The sequence below is a fragment of the Poecile atricapillus genome, chromosome 25 (assembly GCF_030490865.1).
Source record: "Poecile atricapillus isolate bPoeAtr1 chromosome 25, bPoeAtr1.hap1, whole genome shotgun sequence".
In the NCBI taxonomy this organism is placed as follows: Eukaryota; Metazoa; Chordata; class Aves; order Passeriformes; family Paridae; genus Poecile; species Poecile atricapillus.
Genome location: NC_081273.1, coordinates 4,644,496 through 4,670,158, shown reverse-complemented (window position 1 = coordinate 4,670,158; position 25,663 = coordinate 4,644,496). Strand labels below are relative to the sequence as shown.

Below are 25,663 nucleotides of genomic sequence, written 5' to 3'. Positions count from 1 at the left end.
TTACCACTGAACTCTGCAAAGATGAGGGGAGAAATTCCTGCAAGTCTCTTTGATGCTTTGAAGCCAGGTCACTGCTGTGTGTAGCATCTTCCATAAAGTTTAGTTCATGTTTCTGTCCTGGGGGTGGTACAAGGGAGGGTCAGGGATGAAGATTTTGGGGTTTTGGGAAGAGTTTAGGTGGGGTTTTTAAAGGCTGGGGGAAGATGGAGAGTGCCACAGGCAGGGTGACAGTGCTTCAGGGGGAATAAAGGGATTTTTGGGATGGAAATGGCAGAGAGGGTGTTGTGTGAGGGAGATGATGCCGTGTCCTTACTGAGTGCAGCAGGCACTGTGAGCACAGCTGTCTGCTGGAATTTGGGATGAATTCAGATCTCTGTTCCTTCTCTCTGATGCCCACAGTGTGCCAGATTCTCCCCAAAGGCGTGGTGGGAGTCCTGGGACCTTCCTCCAGCCCAGCCTCCAGCTCCATTATCAGCAACATCTGTGGGGAGAAAGAGGTAAGCGGAGCAGTTCCTTGGTGGTGATCAGAGTGGACAGCTTGGTTTGTCACCCCTCCTCCTGATGCACAGATTTTGTTTTCCTTTTCCCTTTGCTGCCCTTTTCTGAGTCCCTTTCCATCTCTGCATCCCCTTTTGCTCCTCACCTTCCTCACCAGCACAGCCCCACTGACTGCAGGCTGCAAACCCCAAAGCTTCTCCTGATGGATGCAACCCCAAAGCTCCTGCTGTCACTTGCTGCACAAGCTTTATGTTTACTGCTCTTCCATCCAGTTCAACCCCTTTTTTTTTAATCTGTGTCCAGACTATGTGCTGGATTTAATATTTTATGAGCCTTGAACCATCCTACACTGATCTGGTGCTGCACTCGGGAGAAGAAATTGAGTTCTCTTCTCATAGTTCATCCCTTTAAAGCCAGAAAACATCGCTCAGCCATTTAGTGGCTCTCTCTGGAGCCCAGCTTTCGAGGAGAGGAGGCTGGGGCTGAGCACTGTAAATAATTTGCATTCACAAATGAGTGCTGGGTGGTGTTCCTGGAGCGTGGAAGAGATGGAAGGGATCTTTCAGCCCTGATGCACGGGGCTGCAGCAGGAGGGGCTTCTTGGGGGTGTTTTGTAACGTTTTCTCTTGCTGAATGTCCTGGACATGTGCTCCATGCCAGGAAAGGCAACTCTGCAAGTGTTTTTCCTCAGAAATTCAGATTCATTCCGAGTCTCTGATCTCCTGATTTATTTTTTTCTTCAGAGGGGTGAGTGCTGGTGCCCTGCTCAGATGTTTTCTCTCTCAGCTGCCCTCCAAGCGATGTAAACCTGCAGGAATTCTGTGGGATTGATATCCCAGGAGCATCAGCTGGTCACACAGAGCCCAGCCAGAGCCCCCTGTGCCTACAGCCACCCCTCAGGGAGGGGAGCAGTGTCCCCAGGCACAGGCTGGAGTGACTGATGCTCCGGGGGATGGACCCTGTGATACCCCTCTCATGCCCAAAGAATCCCTTCCCCCATCCAGAAAGGGGAATTGCAGCGGGGCAGAGCTCTTGGGAAGGAGAGGAGGGTTCTTGGGGCTGAGGGCAGGGGCTGAACAGGGCTGTGCTCAGCTCTGGGAGCTGGTGCTGGGTTCCTTCCCCTGTGCTCAGCTCTCTCTGAGTCCCAGGCTGGGTCTGGGTCACTCCCAGGAGCGATCAGGAGCTGCCCTGTCTGCTCTGGTTACAGGAATCCACCTTTTCCTCCCTGGCTGAGGGCTGAGGGCTGGAATCAAGGCAGAGGGCAGCTTATTACTCCTGATCTTCCCCTCTGCTGACCAGCAGCTCCTGCTGTCACTGCTCAGCCATCAGGGGCTGCTAACAGGCTCTCCCAGGAGGAGAGAGGTGGGAGACAGGGGCTGATGGCTTTGGAAGGACCAATAATGGAGGGAGAGAGGACCTGACACAGCTAACAAAGCTGTGGCAGATGTTTCCCTTTCTCTGACTTGTGTTTCTTCCAAAATAATTGGCCTGGCAGAAGAAAAACAAGATTGCCTCTCTTTATCTGGCTGAGCCCGCAGCGTCTGGGCTGGATCTGGGTGTCTGCCCACCCATTCCATCCACCCTGCTCTGCAGGATGTGCAGCACAGCTACCTCAGAGGGAACCCTGTGGCTTCCCAGCTCCCAAAATTCCCCCTGGAGCAGCATCCCGCTCCAGCTGCTGCTCTGCTGGATCAATGACAAGGCCAGCACTGGTGCTTCCAGCCTGTCTGGCCTCCTGTTGATCAGAAATGCCCAAAGCTTCTGGCTGCTGCAGCTGTTCCTGCTCTGCCCAGCCTCGCCAGCACGGGGTCATCTTGTTCTTGCCTTCATCTCTGCTAATTAATTACCTGGTGGCACCTCCCTGCAGCAGGCAGGGCTGGATGATCCCCGTGTCCCTGCACAGCATCCTTCCCAAACGAAGGCTGGGCCCAGCTACAATTAGTGCCCCAGCTAATTAGCTGAACTCACAGGGAAGGTTTCCTGTGCTGTAATCACAGTCCCCGTTGCCTTTCGCTGAGTGGCTCAGCAAGACTTTTCCTGATCCACTCCTTCCTGTTGCTGTGATAATTATTTTCCTCTGCTGCTGCACGAATCCCAGCCTCCCCTCTTGACTCCAGTGGTGCCTCTGCAGTTTTACTGGGATATTCCACTTTCTGCCTGCTGTGAGTTTCACACCGCAGGCCCTTGATCACAGATTTACTTGTTTTTATTTCTACTTCCTCTTTAATTATATTTTCTTTCCTCCTCGCCACGCTCAGGTTCCTCACTTCAAAGTGGCTCCAGAGGAGTTCCTGAAGCTGCAGCTCCAGAGGTTCACCACCCTCAACCTCCACCCCAGCAACACCGACATCAGCGTGGCCGTGGCAGGAATCCTGAATTTCTTTAACTGCACCACAGCCTGCCTCATCTGTGCCAAAGCTGAATGTAAGTCTTTGCCAGGCTGGCTTTTCCCTTCTGCTTCATCTCCTTTTTGCTTGGTGCTTGCTGGAGAAGGTCCCAAGTCCTCATGTTTCTGCCCAGAGCAGCCTTTTCCACTCCAGAGCAGTTTGTCCATCCTGGTGCCCCATGGAGGTGTTTTTCAGAGGAGGAAAGGGGATGGGAAGAGATTATCCTTCCTTCTGTTTGGCCATCTGAAGAGCATTTTGCTTCCACAGATGGGGATTTGAGTAAGAAAAAAAAAAAAAATTAAAAAAAGTGTAGGCCTTTTTCTGGAGACTGTTTTTAGGTAAGTAAAGCACTTTGAAATATGTCTTGTCCAAAGCAATGTAAAGTTTGTGACCTAAAAGCAGGATTTGATTAATAGTCAGCACAGTGCACACCCTCCTGGGCTCTGCAGCCCTACAAATGCTGTGACTGTGATCTGGATGCTGGAATTTCCATCCCAGCAGGGCCAGATCCATCCCAGCAGGGCCAGATCCATCCCTGTAGGGCCAGATCCATCCCTGCAGGGCCAGATCCATCCCTGTAGGGCCAGATCCATCCCAGCAGGGCCAGATCCACCTCAACAGTGCCAGATCCATCCCAGCAGGGCCAGATCCATCCCAGCAGGGCCAGATCCATCCCAGCAATGCCAGATCCATCCCAGCAGGGCCAGATCCATCCCAGCAGGGCCAGATCCATCCCTGTAGGGCCAGATCCATCCCAGCAGGGCCAGATCCATCCCTGTAGGGCCAGATCCATCCCTGCAGGGCCAGATCCATCCCTGTAGGGCCAGATCCATCCCAGCAGGGCCAGATCCATCCCAGCAGGGCCAGATCCATCCCAGCAGGGCCAGATCCATCCCAGCAGGGCCAGATCCACCTCAACAGTGCCAGATCCATCCCAGCAGGGCCAGATCCATCCCAGCAGGGCCAGATCCATCCCAGCAGGGCCAGATCCATCCCAGCAGGGCCAGATCCATCCCAGCAGGGCCAGATCCATCCCTGCAGGGCCAGATCCACCTCAGCAGGGCCAGATCCACCTCAGCAATACCAGATCCACCTCAACAGTGCCAGATCCATCCCAGCAATACCAGATCCATCCCACAGGACCAGTTCCATCCCTGCAGAGCTCCCTGCCTGCTGGAGCAAAGTGTGTCCTGTGCTTTGTGAGGTCACCAGGCAATAGATTTGGGGTGGCCACACCAGTTGTGTTTTTATTGCTCTGTGCCAGATCCATCAGCTCTGGAGTTTGCCAGACAAACCAGGCAGCATCATTCCCAGGGAGCCCTGGGCAAACCTCCCAGCTGGGGTGGGAAGATTCCTGCACAGGGACACAAGAAACAGGAGCATCTTTGCCTTTGTGCTTTCTGCGCCCTGAGGGCAGCGGGCACTGGCTGAGGGAAGTCAGTAAATCACCTCACATTTACCCCAGGAAAGGCCCTGGCTCAAAATGATGCAATTAAAATCATGCAAATGGTCTCCCACATCACTCCCAGTGCCGGAGTTTTTCATTGTCTAACCTTAACCTTAAGCAAGAAGGGAAGCAAAGATAATTAGGTTTTCTCAGCTGCCGTGCAGGAGGCCCAGGGCTCTGCACCCCTGCCCTGCTCCCCACTCCTGCACCACGTGCCTCCCACTGGGATTAATATGATTAATATGATTTCTATTTAGCTGGATCAAACCCCCTTACCTGAAGCAATCCAATTTATTTCGCTCTGGTGCTGCTGGATAACTCAATATTTAAGATGTGCCGAGTCCTTCCCAGAGCCAGGGAGGCAGTGGGACAGGAGCCTTTCATCCACCCCGCTCTTTGTGCTCAGCAAGGACCTGATCTGAGCCAGGCTTGAAGCCCAACATGCCCTGACTGTAACAGAGCACAGGCAAGGCTTAATTGAGCTTCCTGTAGGAGCACAAACCCTGATTTTCCCTTAGAACACGCTCTGCTCCTGAGCACAGTCCTTAAACAACTAACTGGAGGCATTTTGGGCTTTTGGGAGGTTCCCTTGAGGCAGCTGAGGGGAGCAGAGGAGCTGCCTGCTCATCAGTGAGGAAATGCTGCTTTGAGGGATGTTGTTATTTAGATCCCAGGAGGGGCAAACTGGAGCTGCTTTGGTTTAAGTGCGAGGCTGTGTGATGGGACCCCTGGGCCCTACCCTGCCACACTCATCCTGTCACATCCTTCCTCTGGGGACTGGCTGGGATTTCCCCTGGCAGAAGCAGAAAATGACCCTTAAAGCCAAGGAACTTGGGCCAGCCTAAGTGTAATGCCGTGGGGAATGTAAAATGTAATGCCATGAATAGAATTAGATTTGTGTGACTCTGTTTGGTGGCTAGAATAAGGTTATCTGACTCAGTTTCTCTGTGATGTTGGAGAATTAGCTGCTTTGGGAACTGCTCTGGAAGGTTTTGTGTGATTCCTCAGAAATCTTAACCCAAAAAAGGCAAATAGAAGAGTGCATGGATGTTTCTGTAGCTTGTCTGACTGTCAGAGGGGAGGGAATAACACCCAGTGCTTGGGAAGGGTGACCAGGGCACCCTTGTGCACATCCTTGATCTTTATTTTTATTTTCAGTATTTTTTATTTTTAAATTCAAACACCCAGGGAGATGTTTGAAGCAACAGTGTTGGGATTAAAAGCGAGGTTGGATGATGGGAATGTTCTCTTCCCAACCATCCATGTCCAGGACTGCAGCCATCAGCAGCACTGCAGGTCCTCCATCAGCAGGAGCATCAAACAGGGATGTGGCACTCCAGGAGAGCTCCAGCTCCTGCTTTTCCTCCTTCCCAGGAAGCAGCTCTGGTGCTGAGAGCTCGGGAGCACGGCTGCTCCTGCCAGCTCCGGATGTTTCCATAAGGAAAAATCAAATAATCAAGGTCAGGACTTGCCACAGGCCAGCCTGAACCTCTCTCAGAGCTCCCCACGGGAGTGTTGGAGCAGCAGGTGCCTGGTGCAGCCTCTCTGTCCTCACTTTAGTACTTCAAAGGTGCCAGGAGGAGTCTGCAGGCCTTTGCTGGGGTTCACATCCCTCTGAAGTGCCAGTCTGGCAGCAGCAGCAGCAGCAGCAAGAGTCTCACATCCTCTCGGCATCAAACAAAAGGGAATCTCTGCACACAATAGAGACTTCCCTGCACACAGCAAGAGCAGCTGCAAGCAGGAGGCTTGATGAGGCTACAGGTAGGATCTAACATGCTGGAAATGATAATTTCCTCGAGCTGAAGGTGGAGATCAAATGATTCCCTTTTTTTTTTTTTTCCTGGTTCCACTTCTTCCTCTCTGTGCCTGATGAGCTTTAGAAAAATTTCCCTGGGTTTCACAGAAGCAGAGTGTGCTGGGATGAGCTGCAAGTAAACTTGGTAGTGTCAGGGCTGTGACTTGCAGCAGCCTGTCTGGTCCCTCGTGGATGTGGAATGAGGTGAAAATAAACTTTCCTGGTCCTCGAGGCTCAAATGGAGGGCTTAGGTAAAATTTGCTATTCACTTGGGTTAGAAGACAGAAGAAGTATTCAGGTGAGGTCTCTGTGTGCTGTAAGCAGAGTGAATTCTCTGCCTGGTGAGGGAGAAAAAGGAGCTGATGTGACCCAGAAAAGTCCTGGCACAGCGGTTTTTATAACCCCTTGCTGTGTTCCTACCTGTACCCAGAGAAGAGGTGAGAGGCAAGGGCATCCTCAGGAGCTCAGAGCAAACTCAGAGTGCTTTAAACCTCTTGCTGTGAACGAGAGGCTCCTCATCTTGGATGTGTCTCTTTTCCTGCACTGCTTTGTTACCTTGTGAAGTGCTGGGAGTCCTTGAGAGCTCCAGCACTGATCCCATCCCGCTGCGTCCCTCCCCTGCCCCCCGACCTGCTGGGGAACGAGTGGATTCGTGCAGTCAAAAATAAGTCAGGTTAAGAGTAAAACTCTGACTTGAGGGTTAATTTGCCTCTCTACCAGCTGGGATGTGATCCTGCTCGTAGTTGTGTTCCTCCAGCTCAGCTTTCCCCCCCTCTTTTGGGGCTGTCTTCCTGTGGGGATGGGATGTGTGGCTGTGCTGTCTGTGTCTGGCTGATGATTCCATCTGCTGGTCCCTCTGGTCAATCAAACTTGGCAGGAGGTTATTTCTTGATGAAACTCAGCAGCTGGAGAGAAGAGAGGCTCTATCAAAGCTGCTTTCTTGACTAACAAAATCTGCAGCAGGAGTTTTGACATCTTATTAGGCTTCAAGACAGCCGTGCTGGAAGGAGCCCTTGATGTGCCCGTCCTTATTTTTGTCACAATTTTTTTAACGTTGTGTTTTTGCAGTGACCTCCAACTCTCGGCAGAGCTTCTCGTCCCCTTGGAAGAGAGCAGCTACCCATCAGAGTGCTCCAAGATCTCCAAAACAGCTGCACCTTCCTGACCACTTAATTTGGGAGCTGGAAATGCAAAGGCTGAGGGGGAGGAATAATCCTCCAGTAACCAGAACAATCCCATATGCAGGGAGATAATGGAGACTGGTTTTTTGAAGGTCTTATCTCTTCCCAAGAGGAGTCTGGGGCCACTTGCTTTCCTTGGAGAAGAGCTGGAGTAGCTCCATCACTTCTCCTTCCCTGCTGGACCAAGCAATGAGTCCTAAATCCTTTCCTCTCTCTTTTTCTGTGGGAACAGATGGAATAGCTCCATCATTTCTCATTCCTGTTGGACCCAGAATTGAGTGCCAAATCCTTTCCTTTCCACTCTCTTTTTCTGGGGAACAGCTGGAGTAACTCCATCATTTCTCATTCCTGTTGGACCCAGAATTGAGTGCCAAATCCTTTTCTTTCCACTCTCTTTTTCTGGGGAACAGATGGAGTAACTCCATCATTTCTCATTCCCTGCCGGACCATGCTCTGAGCCCCAGAACTTCAGGAATGCATCCTGCCATGGATCACTGTGTTCCATGGGAGAACCAGGCCTCAAATTGAAAGGGACCTGTTCTTTTTCTCTCTTTTCCTCCAAGGCCTTTTAAACCTGGAGAAGCTGCTGCGGCAGTTCCTCATTTCCAAGGACACGCTGTCGGTGCGGATGCTGGATGACAGCCGGGACCCCACCCCGCTCCTGAAGGAGATCCGGGATGACAAGACAGCCACCATCATCGTCCATGCCAACGCCTCCATGTCCCACACCATCCTGCAGAAGGTGAGTGTCCCCCCCCTGCTCCCCCCAGCCCCATTTCCAAAAGGGACAATTCCCTCAGCACCGCTGCCAATGGGCTCTGCCCCAGTTTCCAGGGCTGGATCTGTGCAAGCGATGCTTTCATTGATCTGAGGGGATGTGTTTGCTCTCCACAAGTGGTGTTGCCATCAGAGAGCTGTGAAGGGCTGTTCAACACTCTGAAATGACTCTTGTGCCTCCTTTTTCCCCACCCATTATGTGTCTAACTTTTCCCTTCTTTTTATTTTTATTGTCTTATTAACCGAGATTTTATTTTAATCCTGTTTATTTTTAAATGGTCTCTGGCTGCAGTTCCCAGCACTTGTTTTGATAGCCTGCTTCACAATTGAGCAGTGGCTCCAGATGGAGCAGTTTCCCCACATCCTGGAGGGAACAAGAAGCACATTCCTGAAGGGAGGCAGGTTCCAAGCACTGGGATCCCCTGGCTGGTGCAGGCATTCCACACTGTCCTGGCTGTTCTAGCACGGAATGTATCACCCAAAGGCCTTGCCTGTGTCAGATTTATCCCTGATGACATCCAGCAGGGATGTATTTATCACTCCTCTCTCCCCTCAAAAGGTTTTTATTCCACTACATGCAATTTTCATTTCTAAATAGACAGTCTGGGGGGATTTTTTGGGGTTGTCTACTCAGTGGGGGGTTTTTGGTGTGTTTTTTTCCCCCTTTTTCCCCTCTTTCTGCCTGGCTGCTGAGGGCTGTCCCCCTCCTCTGTTGCTATAGTGACTTCCCACAGGCTCCCAGCAGCTCTCTCCAGGCACCCACATTTCCCTGCCCAGCTCCAGCCTCCTTCTGCCACCACTGAGAAATGTCAGAAATTGCCAGCATTTCCCAGTAAAACCCAGTTCTTCCAGCTAGAGGACCATAGGAGTGGAGGGTGGTAAATAAAGGGTCCTGATCTGGCAACTTCTTGCACCTTGGGAGGCTGGGAAGTGTTTAATTGATAGAGGTGGAGCCAGGGGTGGTGGTGCTGAGCATCAGGTGAATCCACGCCCTGTCCCACGGGGCAGCAGCGGCAGGAGAAACGCTCCGTGGGTTTGCTGGGTCTGTCCCAGGAGAGCAGCCCTGTTCAGGGAGAGAATTCACAGTTTCTCATCCCTCAGCCTCCACAGATGGGCTGGAGACACATGGATGATTCCCAGATTCCCAGCTGCCAGGGCCAGGTGAACGGATGGGAGAGGCGCTCCCAGGCGCTGCTTTGCTGCTCACCTTGATTTTCTGCCCTTGAAAGCAAACACTGACCTCAAAGTGTGTCACAGGGAGAGCTGGCATTGCCACTGTCCCCAGGAAGGGGTGAGGAAGGGGAATTGGTGCCAGGCTTTGCTGTGGAGGGGGTAAAAAATGAGGCAAACGGAGCAAAGGGCTTTGCTGTGTCTGTTGTGCCACCCGGGCAAGGGACAGGGTGACAATGGGCACAGCCAGGCCTGAGCCACCAGCCACGGTGGTGGCCTCAGGTTTGCACAGGAACAGGTGAAAGATGGGCAGGAAAAGGGAGAGGTGCAACCCAAGCTGTCTCTTTCTGTCGTTCCTCCCCTCGCTTTCTGTTGTCGCAGCTTCTGGGAGGGATAAAAAGGGACTCACACCAGGAGGTGCTGCCTTTGCTCCTTCCCTCTTTGCCTCCCGTTCCTCTGTGTGGTCTGGACTGCTGGGAAAACCTCTTTGCCAGGGTCTGGAAGCTTGATTTGAGACCAGCTGTGCTTGGCAGTGGAACAGAGGCTTCCAGGAGCATCTGCAGATTAATGCCCCACTTTCCTGAGCATCTGTTCCCACAACCAACTCCTTGTGTAGTGAGAATTTTGGGAAAGGGCTTCAGTTATCTGCTCTGTGATCTCTAGAACAGATCATCCCCATGGAAAATTCCGTGTCCTTCCCTCTGCATCCCTGGATACTTTTGCCCTGTTTTCTTCTATTTCTGTGGCCAGCACAGCCCTGTCTCAATTCTGAAGAGCAGGCTGAGTTACTGGGTCTCATCCATGCTCATTAATTTGTGGGATTTGAGCCCAAATCTGACTGATAAAACTGGAAAACCACCAGTGGCTTGATTGTCCTTTTCCTGTAGCTCCCAAGAGCTTTCTGTCTCTGTCATGGTGTTTGTGGTGGAAGGGACAAGCCTGGAGCTCTCAGCTGCTCTTCTCCTTCGTTATGTCCCAAAACAGGAGCAAAGCAACATCCACACACAAAGCAGAAATTCTCTTTTTTCCATCCAAAAACATCATGGAATTCCTCATCCTGAGGGGTTCTGGAGCTCTCAGGAGTGGGGCTGCAGGACCCCCCTCACCTTTCCAGTGTCCCTATGGACCATTGGGGTCTGTCAGGGGTTCAAAAGCTGTTCTGCTGGGAGCTCAAAAGCTGATTTCCACAGACATCTTCCTCAGAGTTTGTCCTTGCATGGATTCACCTGCAGGAATCCCTGAATTCCATCTCAGAGTGCTGTGGAGAGAGCAGGGATGCTCCCAGGGGTCAGGAGCTGTGTCATTTCTCTCTGTGCAGGTTCTTTGTCAGGGCTGTCATGGGCAGGAGACCCCAGGTTGGCTCAGTCCTGCTGAAAAATTGCTTCCCCAGACCTGAATTTCCCAGGTCCAAGAGTGCTGCTGTGTCCCACCCTCCCTTCCTGCAGGGAGAGATAAGCCTGAAAAAGCAAGATGTGGCCCTGGCTCTGCCTTGCTGGAGTGGAGATTGGAGATTGTCAGGCTCTGGTTTAATCTCTTTTTTCCTCTCCTTCACAGGCAGCTGAACTGGGGATGGCATCTGCCTATTACACCTATATCTTCACTAATCTGGTAAGGAGTTTTTCCCAGCTTTTGCTGTCATTTCAATGGGAGCTGATCCCCCTGACCCACGGGATCCTTGGGCAGAGCTGTGTCGGGGAGGGAGGGAGGCAGGGATGTCACCTGCTGCCCGGAATCAAAAGGCAAAACCTTTCCAAATAATATCAAGAATAGTAATCCCAAAAGCAGGTCTGTAGCAAAAGCTTCCTGTGCACTCATGGCATCAGATTTCCACAGCTTTTATCAGGTTAATTAATTAGCTCTTCTAACAGGTACATCCAACAAGAGAGCAGTTGCCCCAGCAACCCACCCTTGGGTCTGCCCATCAGAGTTGTTCTGTGTCTTGTTAGGTCTCTTAAATTCTGCTGCAAAACAAGATGCCCTCGTTAGGAATTCCTCTTGTTAAAATCAGCCAAACCAGAATTTCAAGGATGTGTTAGGAATGGTTGGCTTATTGTTCTAAAATGTGAGGAGGGGCAGGAAAATTGCTAGAAGCTCTGCAGCTACATATTAAAAAGCTACAAGGTCACAAACACATGAAAAATATGTAAAAAGTCTTCAGGCATCATTCCTGAAAAGCTGGGAAGGTCTTTGGGAGGTGGAAAAGGATTGGTGCAGCATCCAAAGGCAGGAATTGTGGACATTGTGACAGGAGCTGGTGCAGTGAGATGGGCAAGTCTTTGGGAAGCTCCAGCAGATGGGTGGGTCCTGATTTTCCTGATTTCCTGATTTTCCTGACTTCCTGATTTTCCTGATTTGTGGAGGTTATGCTGGTGTTGTCACCCCCCTCAGGCCCATTCCCTGTGTTGGAAAAGGCCAGGGATGAGCATCTGGAAGGCATCAGAGCCCTGTGGCTGTGCTGCTCCCCAGGACAAAGGAGGGATGATCCCATAAATGCTGAGAGCAGGGGATATCTCCAGCACAGTGCTTTGGCTTTATGGCCACGAAGAGCATTAATGTTAAACCCCTCAGTGCTGTGCTGAACAAGGGGTGATGGGCTGAGGCAGCAGAGGGGGAAATGCAAAATAAACAGCAGAGAAACCTCTGCTGCTGCAGCAGCTCCAGGGCTGCCATGGGGCACGAGAGAGGTGCCAGCAGGAGAGCAGGAACCCGGCTGTCAGTGCTGCTGTGGGGCTGATGGAAACCTGGGGGATGAAGTGGAGCTGCCTCCCAGCCCAAGTGATTCTCCTATTCTCTAATTTCTATTAATGCTTCTGGCAGGGAAGCCGAGAGCTGAATCACACTTTGTGTTTGGGTGGGAGACAGACGGGAAGGGACGGAGCCAAACGTGTGGGCAGAGGAGCTGGAGAGGAGAGGAGCAGGGGAAGGAGGGAAATGGAGGGGTTGGGAGCAATTGGGGCACAGAATGGAGAAGGGATAAGGGGAAGGAGGTGTCAGAGAGAGAGAAATGCAAGGAATAGAAAAGGCCACGAGGCTCCTGGCTGGACAACACTTGGCTTCCTGCTCAGTGTTCAATCCGTGGTCAGTCCAGCAAGACAAACTTCACTGGTCCTGTTCATGGAATGGGCAGGACAGGCAGAGGAAGGGATGTTCCTGCAGGGCTCAGGCAGGGATGGGGCCTGGGGGTCGTGGTTTGTGCCCCAAGTCACGGTGGCACTGGCAGAGCTGCTGAGGGACGATGCCATCCCTGCCAGACCTGCCCAAACCCAGCCATTCCCACTCCCAGGAAGCATTTCCAGCGCTCCCAACAGCTGCTCCTCTTCCACTCGCCCTCCCCAGCCCATTCCCAGTCCCACAGAGCAGGGCTGGGCACACAGGGAGCCATTTCCACCTGCACATCACCAGCTCAGAGGAGTCTGCTCAGGGATGCTGCTCTAAAAATGAAACTCCCACCTCCAGCCCCACCCCAGTCCTGAGCATGGGTGTGATTAAGCATTTGCTGGAGGTGAAATTTGCCTTTCAAACCCATTGATCTCGTGGAATGCAGCTATGGCAGGTGAGAAAGAAATGAGTTTTGTTGCCATTCTCTCTCTCAGGGTATTAATCTGTTTATCAAGGTTATTTTACCACTTTGTCCAAAAGCCCAGCCCTTAGCAGAACTAACTGGATTTTTGGCAGGGATCATTATGGAAAGGTGACATCAGACAAAACCTGGGCAGATGGAAGAGATGTTTAAGGAAATTAGTAATATTTAAATGGGGGTTGGAGATGGGAGTGAGCAATTTAGGCTCATAAATCTGGAGGGATTATCAAGCTCCTAATGAACCCTCTGAGGTTTTGCAATCACTGCCTAATAGAAAAGATAAAATCACAGTGAACTACTGTCAAGGGGAGCAAGCAAAAAGATGGCTTAAATGGAGAGAGAACCCATCAGAAAAGGGAAGAGAGTCTGTAGAGCACTGAGCTGCTTGGAGATGGAAAAATATCTCAGGCAAAAAAGAAAAAAAGAGGAGAAAATAGGATAAAATGCTGAATTAAACACCTGCCCTGCAGCTCTAGAGGGGAGTTCTGTTTCTGTCTTTTAGCATTAATTTTATTTAATAAGCACATCCCAGCCGACAGCTCTTGGTGTGGTGCTGCTCTCTGTGAGCGTCAGGGGAGGGAATTCTCTTTGTGCTGGGGCACAGGAGGGGATTTTTGGGGGTGATGTCCCCTCTGTCCCAGCCTGGTGGCTGCAGGGAGTCCACCAGCGCTCTCCCAGTAGATCACTGGAGCAGATGAGGAGGAACCCACAGCCCCTGACACATTTCCATGGGAGCCGAGGCGAGCAGCCCAAAGTAAAAATATCCACAGGCTCCTTTCCTGCGTGCAAATTCATTATCAGGCTCCTTCAGCCAGCTCCAGGGACCCGTTCTTGTCTGCAGCAGCAGCCTGGCAAATTTTCCAGGAGTCCTAATGGAACTCTCAGGTCTGGTGCATTTTTCTTCCCCACATCCATCACCTGTGTTTGGGCAGCCCTCCTGTCCTCCATCCCCTGCCAGAAAATCCCCATCCACCCCAAATTTCTCCCTGGCATCTCCACGTGGTGATGATTCCCTTGCTCTGGGAATTTTGGGAGGGATGAAATTCCCTGAAGAGGTGCAGGGGTGATCTCAGAGCTGTTCATCATCCCTTCCCCTCACCCTGGCAGGGCTGGCTGGGTCTCCACAGAGCTCACGGCCATGTGAAGGGGCAATGATGTGCATAATGATAATGATAATAATAATAATAATAATAATAATAATAATAATAATAATAATAGTAGTAGTAATGCACAAATAAACCATTGCAAGCAGACTGCTGTGCATTGAAGAAAATGTTCCTTCCAGCACTGGAAATCCCTGAAATCAGCAGCACAGAGTAGGAGGGGAGTTGGATGCCTCCAAAACCCCACGCTACAATTAATTCTTTTAGCTTGTTAATTCTTTGTTGGATTTTGTCTTTTTATTTTTTTTCCCTCTCTGTTTGGTTCATTGTTATTTTTTTTTTAATAACGTTCGGACCTCAGGCTGGGTTTAAATTTCAAAATATTTGTCAAGGAGATTAGATGGGAATAATTGAAACAATTAAAATTATTACTGTAAAGGGGAAGGTGTAAAGGAGGTTTCCCAGTGCCTTAAGTCAGGCAGGGCAATTCACTGGGTGCAGTTTTGTTCCCTGACAGAATTGTGTGCAGGTGTTGCTGCTGATAAAACAGCTGCTGTGTTCAACTCCTACAGACCAGATAAATCAGTTCGGGTTTGGGGTTTGTTTTTTGGGTTTTTTTTTTTGTCTTGTTTCCTGCTTTCTCTTCTTTGTTTGGTGATTTATAAAGAGGTCTTCATGCAGGACGAGGTTTTCAAAGCTGAATTGTCAGCCTGGAACTGGAACTGGAGGGGAAATTGGTGTCCAAATCCCCCAGAGAGTGTCACACTCTCTGCTGGAGCTTGTCAGCAGGGTGACATCCCTTGCAAGGAAAGGATGATGTCAGATCAAGCAGAGGGACAGGGAACTACAGATCAGGCTTTGACCAGGGTTTAGCTTTTGTGAAATTACCTTATTTTGGTGAAATAATCTTCTTTTTCTCCCTGAGCTCCAGCACAGGCCATGGTGTTTGGCCTTTCTGCTGCCAGGGGCACCTCCCTGTCCCTTGGCCAGGTGAGGAAGGCAGAGTCTCTCGTTACCCTGTGACAAATGTCCCCTCTCAGCCCAGCCAGCCCTCCTGGTTCCCAGCAGCTGACGCGAGGTGTTCTAGAGAGCCCCCATCATTGCTGGGATTTATGGATCATATTTTCACTGGCATGTGGTAGCAGGGCAAACAAATCAGGCTTTTGCAAGGCTGCCAAAGCAATTTCTCCTTGTTCTAGTTAGCATGAGGGAAGGAGGATTTAGACAAAGCAGTGACTGTTCCTCCCTGCCTTTCACTGCCTTTACTTCTTTGCTTTCTGACCAGATCCCTGTGCTTGATTCCCAATTTTTGGGTTAATCATTCTCTCAGATACATCCCAGCTCCTCTGAGGTGAGGGCAAATATCTCTCTTTCTCTCTGCCCTACTTCCTACCCCTTCTTTTTTCCAAGAGTTGTGTTTTTTCAAGTCCCAGCATTCAGCACTTGACCTCTCTGTGGATTTGTCTCTCTCCAAATCTCGGTCTCCCTGCAGAAAAGTTGAAGTTTGGGCAGTGTATTTTCCTAAAAGTGCTCTTGTTTGAAGAACAGCCTCCAAAATTTAACAGCTGGCCTTGCATGAGGAGCTTCAAGACCCTGTAAGGCACATCAGTGGGTTTTTTTTGGAAGAGAAATCTAATTACATGTATAAATATGCTTCCCCTGAATTGTGCCTGAGTTCACTGAGGTCACAGCTTCTCTTTCCCTGCCTGAATGGCCAACTAGCATTGCCTTGAGTACATCTACCCCATCCACTTACCTGCTCAAATTGTTGCTGTGATGACTTTTTTCCACTTTTTTCCCTCCTAGAGAAATCGATTTTTACATGTGGCCCATTAGAAACTTATTGACTCCGTCAATGGTTTTTAAATAAATGGAGCCTTTCAGGAAAAGCATAGAAAGCACTTAACATAATATTGTCCACTTGAGTAAACAAATAAATGTGTTCTGAGCAGAGCTTTGGAATGATTTGCAGGCTTGGCAGCTTGGCTCTGAGGGCAGCAGGATCCAGAGAGGAAAAGGCAGGAGTTTTTTCCACCTCTGACTGAAGAGGTTGGTGAAGGATGGGAGATTTAGATGGGATATCAGGAAGAAATTCTTCCTGTGAGGGTGGTGAGGCCCTGGCACAGGGTGCACAGAGAAGCTGGGGCTGCCCCTGGATCCCTGGAAGTGTCCAAGGCCAGGCTGGACAGGGCTTGGAGCAGCCTGGGATGTGGGAAGGTGTCAGGGTGGAATGGGATGATGTCAATGTCCCTTCCAACCCAGACCATTGCTGTGTTTCTAAGAGCTGAGCTGCCAGCCAGAAATCCCTCACTGTTTTTCACTCTGCACCTCTGCTTCCTGCTCTGTTTTCCAGGCATTAAATTAATAACTCCAAGGCAGGATTTGCCCCTGGGTTTTCCACAGTGACCAGCCCAGTGTGAGGAGCAGTGTTGGGCTGTCCCAGAGTGACACGGGCAGGACAGGACAGGAGGGACAATTCCCTCCCAAATTCCCACCCTCACATGGCACTGCTGGACACAAAATGATTCACACAGAGGCAGCTCGAGGTGTGGTGAAAGAAGAAGAAGAGTTTATTTGTTCTTTCAGTATTTATAGGTTTTTGACAATGACCAGCGATTGGATGGTCAGGTCACCGCCTTCCCAACCACACTGGCTGTGAGAGACATCCATCAAAAGGCAAATCTTTAATGGAATGTATAAACACCTATGTTTATAGTTACTTTCCTGGGAAAATGGCTAGAAATTATGAAAACAGTTTTGAAAGGCCTGATTTTCAGGGGGACACTCATGGGTGCTGCAGGAGCCCTGGAGCCAGCTGAGGTGGGAGAGGGCTCGTGAGTGCAGAACCTGGTCAGGATCAGCTGATTCTCCATCCAGACCTGCAAAACGAGACTTGCAGCGAGCAACACGCTTGCTCCTGATGGCTTTATGTCCCTAATGGAACGGGGACTGCATCCTGCAGATCTGATCATAACTCACACCCAGCCAGGCTGGAAAATCCAATCTCACGGCTTCAGCATCGCAGGGCTCGGCTCTGTGGCTTTTATTAGCCAGGTCCTGGCAGTGACCTCGAGGTGGGGTCATCCCACGGGGTTTGTGAGCTGCTGTAAAGTGAGAGTGCAGGTCGAGTGGTGCAGGAAGCCGGGGAGTGACTTCATCATCTTCTGATAACTCCTCCAGCGCCGTCTCCCAGGGAACCCCGTGGAATTCAATTAGCTAATGTGTGCCTAGCACCGGGAAAATATAGAACGCCACGGAATTGCCAAGTGTTGTTATTTAACAGCTCACATTTTGTGGTTGCAGCCCTGTAGTAGCAGTCACAAAATCTACACCGTAATTGCCTGCTGGTGCCTGCTGCCGAATTTGCTGCGATCGGAGCAAGGCCTGGGGATTTTTCTTTCTGTGAAAAAGTTCATTAATTTTGGCTGCAGATCCTCCGGGTCTAATTTTTTTACCGAGCTCTCTTGAAACAGAATATTGACATGTGGTGGGTGTTTTAAAAAACAGAGTGGAAAGAGGGGGAGGAATTCAGGCAGGCAGGATTTGTGTCCCTGAAATTCACCTTGGCTCCTGGTGGTCTTCTCTGCGTCTCATTGAGGTTGAGGGCCAAGTTTTGGACAATTACTGCAATTCCTCCAGTGTAGGGAGAGGGATTCCCAGTGGAATGGGAGGAAATGAGGGAGCTGCTGTTTGCCCCCATCTTTTTGATGGCATTTTCTGGAGGGCTGTGGTGACAAAGCTGTGTTTGCACAGGTGGAGGAGGCTGGGAGTCCCCTCTTAAACAGGATTTTCCTAATGGCTCTTTGCTCTTTACTGCATTGCAAATCTTGTACCCTGCAAAAGCTCCAGCCAGCACTGATGCTGAGGGAGAGTAACTCCAGGAGGATAAAAAAGGCAGCTGGGTAAGTGTTTTGTGTAGGAATCAACTTCACTGTGTCTCAGAGAGAAATCCTTGGCTCTCCATCTGAGAACACCTCTGAGATCAGGGGTTTTCCATCCCTTGTCCTGCCCATGTTTTCGTCTTGCAGTGTGGGAGGAGGGCAGGAGGGGTGGGAAATCAGCTGAGAGGTGCAGGTCTTGAACAGAAAATGAGCTTTTGTTTGCAAAACGTGAGCTGGGAAATGTCAAGCGCTGCGAATGAGTGTGTGAAAAGGTAAAAAGAAAAACCCAGAAAAGGGACAGAAGCTGAGCTGGCAGCTCCGGGGAGTATCGGGATGCTCTCACCCCTCTGCCCTCTGCAACAAAGCCTGACCTTACCAAATCTCTCTTATCTCACTGCAAATGAAGTGTGTCCCCCCAGGGTGGTTTTTCTCATCTCATTGCATAGGCAGCTCACGGCTCATTTCCTCCTCACCCGGCTCTGCTCATGGATGGGAAGGGATTGGAGCTGGAGCAGAGGGAAGGGACAGGGAGCAGTGGGTGGAAGGGGTCGGGTACAGGCCGTGCCACCCCTGTGTGTCACTGAGGTGATGCTGCATGGATGTGACAGGCACAGAAATGGGGTTTTCTGCAGCTGGAGGCTTGGAAAAATGGATATGGAGAGGGTTGGCTGTAGGAAAAGAGCAAAACTTGCACTGATGCCTGGGGAAGGCTGAGCTAGGGCAGAGGCTGGACAGATTTCAGGATAAAGCAGGGATTTATTGAAAGGCCCTAAAGGACACACCTTGGGCAGTGCAAGAGCCAGGGCTGCACCCAAGATGGACCTAAAAATGGTCACAAAATGGATGATTGGTCACAAGACCTCACATTTTTATAAGTTTTGGTCCATCTGCATACTGGGGTGAATTGTCCAGTCCCAGCTCCAGGTTATGGAGTCCCACCCTTCTTGTTTTCTCTCTCCAGCCCAGCGCTGTTCCTGCTTTTGGGCCTGGAACTTGTAACAATTGTCCTTGGTACCAAGCTGGAAAAGGAATTGTTTTGTCTGCCCAGTCTGTGAAGAGAGCTCACTGACACTTCATGTGAGGCTCAGAGCTGCACACTGGGCACCAGAGAATGTGAAAAATATGAAAGCTAAAACTTAAGGCATCAGCACAAAGCAGCCAGTGGTGATGGGAGCTGGGTAAAGCTGCTGGTAATGTTTGAGGCAGAGCAAATTTTTGGCTCTGGGGGAGCCTGTTGGGGTCTGGCTGTGCTGGTTTAGCAGGCAGAGAGTTCTGGCAGCTGCCTCGGGGCAGGGACATGGAATTTACCCAGGGCAAGTGGGAAAGGGACCCTTCAGGGGGCTGGTTCTGACCGTGGCACAGCCAGTCAGGGCAGCAGGAGCTGGGGGTTCGGCTCTGTGGCTGTGCCTGGCTGGGGTGAATCTCACCCCTGCCTCAGTTTCCCCACGTGAAGTGAGACCACTTCATTCCCTCACCCAATAATTGCTTATTTAAAGATCAGAGCATAACAAAACCTTCAAGTTCAAAAGCTTGGAAATGTTTCCAGGGGAGAAAAGGCACAATAAATAAATAAAGGCACTAATTTCAGCTGCCCCAAGGCTGGGGCAGGCTGGCACAAGATGAAACCTTGAATTTCATGGCTGTTGGAGTACAAAACATCTCATTTTCCTCCTGGATATCCTGAAGCCAAGAGGGCAGTGGGGCAGCTGTTTGCCTGGTGCCCTGCACGATTTGCCTCGGGGCTCTGGCTGCGGGGAGAGAGGATTTTACAGGGGTTGAGCATCCCTCCTGCTGCTCTGCCTGCAGCCAGCATCTCCTCAGGCCCAGCTCCTGACAGGATGCCGTGGGTGAATGGATCACCTGTCAGCAAGGCAGAGGGACAATATCATTCAAATGAATCAATAGTTCACAGGCAATTTCACGTTACCCGACGCGAACGCGTCCAAAACCTGCTTCATCCTGGGTTTGACTGCGTTCCCCTGGGTCCTGGAAGAGTCTTGTAAGTCCCACGTTGGGGAGATTTACAGGAGAATCGCTCCTGCGTGCCCAGCAAAGGTAAAAAATGGCTCAGCTTGCTGGAATCTCATCCCCCAGGGAGCCCAGGGACAGCTGTGTCCGTGGTGGGCGTCCAGCAGGTGCTGAAACTGTCGCTCCCACCTTCTCGCTCCACTTCAGCAATTGGCAGAAGAGAAATTAGTGAGGAAAGTGCCATTATTCTCTGCTAATAGGACAAGGAGGGCTGGATTCTTCCCCAGGCTTTGCTGTGTGGCTGCTTCCCTGGATGTGAGGAGCAAAACCGAGCACTGTGGTTTTGCTTTAATTTTATTTTTTTAATGTAGTTGTTTTTATACTCCTTACCACATCCAGAAATGCAAGAGGAGGCTCCAAACTCCAAAACCCACAGTCAAGGCACAGTCCAACCCTCCCCAGGGCATTAGGGTGGCATCTCCTCCTGGTTCCTGGCAGCAGAAAGGAGCAGTGCAGGATTGGGGTTTTTTAGGGTAGAATTCGGTTCCTCCTCTTGTGGGAAAGAACTGATTTAATTTAACTGTTGAAACATGGTGTCACCAAGCTGGATGTGGTGATAGAGCAGCTCCACTCAGCAGGTGAGTGGCACCCTCTTTGGAGGGTTTTGGGTTTGTTTTTTGTGGAATTTGGCCAATAAAGCACAGGGTTTGGATGATACCTTCATTAAAAACCTGAGGTGAGCAGCACCCTGAGTCAAAGCCTGGTTAAAAGCCAGGCTCTCCCTTCCAAGATCTCACAGGATCTCACAGCTCCCATTCCCTTCAAGGGCACTGGGGGGGTTTGAAGCTTCCAGTGCCTCTTTTCCCCTCTAATCCCATTCTGTGTTTTGGGCTGCTGTAGGAGTTTTCCCTCCAGCGCCTGGACAGCCTCCTGGACGACCGAGTCAACATCCTGGGATTCTCCATTTTCAACCAGTCTCATGCCTTCTTCCAAGAGTTTGTCCAGAGCCTCAACCAGTCCTGGCAGGAGAATTGTGACCACGCTCCTTTCACTGGGCCAGCAGTAAGTAAAGTCCATTCCCATCCCCCAGAACCTCCCGGAGCTGGGAGCTGTGATAGACCATGGAAAAACCTCGTGGCGAGATCTTCAGGATGGTCCTGAGCAGCAGAGGGGTAGACAATCCAGTCTCAAATGATTTTTTTAGAAGTTATTTAAATTATTAAATAATTTAATTATTTAATCCTATTTAATCTTGTGCTGAAAGGCTCAGGGACATCCCCAGGCTGCTGTTGTACCTCAGACTGGATTTTGTGGGGAGATGCTGGTCCAGGAATGGGAAGGAAGAGCCAGAGCAGGGCATTTTTATTAAGTAGGTAGGAGAGGACTTGAGCTGTCAATCTGTGATTTACAGGGCAGCCTCCTGGTGTGGAAAATACCAAAGTGACCCTGAAAGTCAGAGCTGCCCAAAGGACCTTGTGGTGCTGGGCTGGGAGCACAGCTTTAAATTCAATCCTAATCTTGATTTGGATTGTATTTCTCTGTGGGTGCAGGGGATGATGCAGCTCTGATTCATTTCTTGCCTTGTGAAGTTTATCCCTGTGTGTTCAAACTCCAGGAGAATGGCTCGTGGAGGGGGGATTGTGGCTGCAGATGGCACAGGAAGAGCTGGGTCAGGCAGATGCCGAGGGGCTGAGCTGTGCTCTGTGCACATCACTCCCTGAGGAGTGTGCACATCAGCACTGCACAATTCCCCTGGGATCCTCCACAGCTGGGAGAGTTTGCAGAGCAGATTTGCCACATCAGAGCTGCAGCTGAGGGAGGGGAGAGAGAGGAAAATATCAGCTGAACCCTTTGCATGGATTTTAATGAACTCAGAGCCCCCTTGATGAGCTGAGCTTCTGAAAACCTCAAACCACCACAAAGGGATCCTTAAGAGGCAAAATAAGGGGATTTTTGCCCTTTGTGTTCACTTCTTTTGGCGTGACTTGAGCTTGTGTGCCTGGGACCATCCTGCTCTCCCTCCCACCCAGAGGCAGCTGCAATCAGCTTGCCCTGCTCAGTCTCCATGGGATTTCCACCAGGAAGATTCCTTTTTGGATTGCAGGAGCTGTTGAGAGGCATTAAAAACAAATCTCCTCCTCCTAGTGCAAACAGGAGGCAGCAGGAACCAGCAGCAGGTGCGACGGGGAAATGAAAATTCTCATTTCAGGTTCTTACCCCGTGTTGTCTTGAGCATCCAGCAAAAGCTGTAGGTGGGAGGATGTGAGATGATGCCTGGAAGGACGGGAATTCTTCAAGATGCCACGTCCCAGGTGATGGGAAAAAGGATTTGAGGGTAGGGAAGTTACAGAGCAGAGGTGAAATATTCCCAAGCTGAGTTTCCTTTGCCTGTGAGGTGAATCCAGGACCTTCCTGCCTCTGCTGCTGGAAATCTGGCAGGGAGCATCTCTCTGTGTTAGAAGTTCCCCTTGTAGCCCTGGGAAGGAGTTATCCCGTGGGATAACTCATCCTAAAGAGAGGAAAGGGAGCTCAACAGCTGGAAGTGACAGGAGGGAGGTTTCCTGTGAGCTGCAAAAATCCCAGGGCATTCTTGCTGGAGCTGAGGAAGCATCTGACAAAGGAGGAGGGAGCTGCCTGCTCTAATGCCATTCTCATTAATCACATTGCAAAGAAAGGAAATCAGAGAAAATCATTCAAATTACAGATGGCTAGATTTGGTAATTAGAATTTAGGCTAAAACAGATGTTTGTAATTAAGTGTTTATGTCATTGAATAAAATCCAGATTGCAAAGTCTATTTCGCAGGGTTTTAATGGTTTTAATTCCCCATGTTGGATTTGGGGGCAAAGATACAGCTGATAATGTTTTAGGGAAGGAAGGAAAACCTCACATGCCAGAACCCAGAGTAGCCAAACCTGTTCAAGTTTCAATGTCAAAAATTGTCAAGAATTTGGCTTTGGGGATTGAGGGAAATCCTCCAAGCCCCATGGATTTTCCACAGAGCTCTGATATTGCAGAGGGGCACAAAACCAACAGGGCTCTGCACAAATCAGATGGTGCAGGCGAGGGAGAGAATCAATTTGTTAGCAGACAAATTGGCTTTTTTGTGACAGAGGGACAGAGCTGTGGTTTAAAATGAGAATATAAAAGAAGTGAGAGGTTTTTATAGGTGACATGGGGAAAGCTGAGGAATGTCCAGGAGGGCAGGGACACGTCCCTCTGGCTGGATCTGCCTGGAGGACATTCCAAAAGTCTCTTTTCACTCCCTTGCTGAAGGTTATGACCTCAAAACTTTGTGTTTTGCCTCTGTTCCATGCAAAGTGAGGCTGCAGGGAAGGGATTCCTGTTCTTATTCCTATTCCCATTCCCATTCCCTGCCATGAGGACTTGATCCTGTGTATCTCCACACCCTCCCCAGTACTTAAATTGCTCAAAATCATAAAGGGTGCTGGCAGAAACCCTAATGAATTTTCCAGAGTTCAGGAGTAAAACATTCCAATCAATAATGTCAAGAGATCTACAAGCCTCTTGCTCAGCAGCTAATAAGGGATTAACTGCTCAGGGAAAATGGAAATGGAAACCCAGCAGGAGAAAAATTAAAAATGCTGGGCCAATATTCTGATTTGGTAGGAAATGGGGGAAACTTTGGGGTTGCCAGGGTTGTGTTTGATCTCATAACAGTTTCATTTGTCCATCTGATGTTAATATGGTTCCTGATTCAGGAAAGGAATTGCTAATTGGGTGTGACACCTTGGAACCAGAACGGGATTAAGTTCATAATTAAAATTAAGTGCATGGGAAGATCTTCATGGAACAGGGGCAGAGGAGAGGACAGGCTGGAGAAGCCCTGTCAGGGAAAGAATTTGTATGGAAGGGATAAAAGAAAGGATTGATCAGCTTCTTTAAGAATCTGTGGAAAAGGCTTTCCAGGAGGGGAATGTTTAGGTCAGCCTCAGCAGGTTGGAGGAGTGAAAGGTCACTGGTGCTGTCAGAGCTGGAGTTTGGGGCTCTTCTGGCATCGAGCTGCAATCCTGCCTTTTAATTTAGGATGACATGTAGGTTTTGAGGGTTTTGCGCTGCTTTTGAAGTGTCTGATCCCACACCAGCATGGTCAGTGAGGTCACACCCCTGGTCTGAGTAAGATCAAGCAGGGTTAAGTCCAAATTAGCAACAGAGTGGAAGCCCAAGGTTTGTTGGGGTCATTGAGCTGGGTGAGGTTGTCCCTGCAGGGTCAGCAGCAGTGAGTGAACCTGTCCAGGCTCTGGAAGGAGAGGATGCAGAAGCCACCACAGGGCTGGAAATCACAGCAGATATTAAGGTACCGAGGTGAGGAATAGTCCAGCAAGATATTTGTGTCCTGGCCCCTCCTGTGCAGGAGCATTTGCTGGGCATATTCAATACTGGAGGTGGATCAGTCCCTGGATGTTTTGTATTTTGGAGAAGGGAATGCCATTTCTTTTGAGATGGGCTTCTAGTTCCTCTCTGTGGCAAAGAAAACAAGTTTGGATGGTCTTAGTGAATTTAAAGGCTTTTCCCAATAGGCAAGGGTAAGGTGGGGAAAGCAACCCCAGGCTGGAGACTGAACCAGGAGCTGGGATGGGAAGAGGATGCTCTTGGAAGTATCCATGAGGAAAATGCAGCCCTGATAGTAATGAGCTACAACAGCTTAATTCCAGCAGAGTCAGGGGGTGACAGTAATTAAAAGTGAAATCTCAGTCGCAACAGTGAGCACAAGGGAGAAAATAGCTGATTGTCAACGAGCCCAAAGCCATGGAAACTGCTGTGCTCGGGTGAGAAATGAGGTTTGTGGTGGACAAAGAAACCGGGCAAAGGCAACAGAAGCCAAGGTGAGCAGGAGAGGGGATGAGCTCTGTCACTCTGGACATTCCCTCAGCTGTGCTGTTCCAGCAGGGAACTGGAGCTTGTAGCGAGGGATGGGTGATCTCTGTGGGGGCTGAAAGGCAGGATTTGGCTGCTGGACAAGCCAAACCTCATTTCCCGTGGGTCTGCCTGTCAAACAAGTGGTGGGAGAAGGCCGCCCATGGAGGCTGAAGCAGCACAGTCGAGTTTCCTTCTGTGGGAGCAGGCATCGAATCTCAGGAGCAATTTCCCCTGGAAATTCCTGCTTTTCTCAGGAGCATTCCCCCTGGCCAGCAGATTAATCAGAGCCACCAAAACACTGAAAAACATCCCTTGATTGGGAAAGGAAAACTGCAGAAACTGAGATAGAAAGGACCGGGAAGGAACAAGGACAAGCGGAGCGAGAGAGCTGACGGTGATGGATGAAACAAGGGCATCCCAGCTGACCCCAGGCTGTGCATGGGACACTCTCCAGCTCCCAGCTGCAGCAGGAAGGTGAATTTCTGTGTTCCAAGCTGACTTTTGCCTGCCTTTCCCCCTCAGCTGTCCTCGGCGCTGCTGTTTGATGCCGTGTACGCCGTGGTGACGGCGGTGCAGGAGCTGAACCGCAGCCAGGAGATCGGCGTCAAGCCCCTGTCCTGCGGCTCGGCACAGATCTGGCAGCACGGCACCAGCCTCATGAACTACCTGAGAATGGTGAGAGGGGGCTGGGGGCTGCTCCTCGCTGCCAGCAGCAGGGCTGGCTTGGCCCCGGCTCTCTGAAGCCACTGAAAAGAGAGATCTGAGGGTTTGGGTTGTCACCGGCCTTGGAACGACATGAAACTCTCTTCCCTTTTCAGGCTTTGCTGCAGAAAAGCTGGAATTCAATTTACTTTTTTTTTTTTTATTATTATTTTTTTTAAAGTATGAACATTTCTAAGCTGTTTGAGCTCTGACTTGAGCTGATATGAGATCACGCAGTACAATTGCTCCGAGCTCAGGGGCAAGATGCGAGCTCCCCTATGGGTTTGGGCTCCT

At 50.3% G+C, this 25,663-nt stretch overlaps 1 protein-coding gene across 1 annotated transcript in view; it reads left to right on the top strand.

Moving 5' to 3' along the window:
• The window catches only part of GRIK4 (glutamate ionotropic receptor kainate type subunit 4), a 132,846-nt gene that overhangs the window by 73,280 nt on the left and 33,903 nt on the right, over positions 1-25,663 (top strand). Inside the window, exons 4-9 of the mRNA XM_058857149.1 lie at positions 400-497; positions 2,757-2,922; positions 7,872-8,050; positions 10,810-10,863; positions 20,688-20,849; positions 25,190-25,342. Coding sequence (XP_058713132.1) covers positions 400-497; positions 2,757-2,922; positions 7,872-8,050; positions 10,810-10,863; positions 20,688-20,849; positions 25,190-25,342 — 812 coding nt within the window. The remainder of the gene's footprint in view (positions 1-399; positions 498-2,756; positions 2,923-7,871; positions 8,051-10,809; positions 10,864-20,687; positions 20,850-25,189; positions 25,343-25,663) is intronic.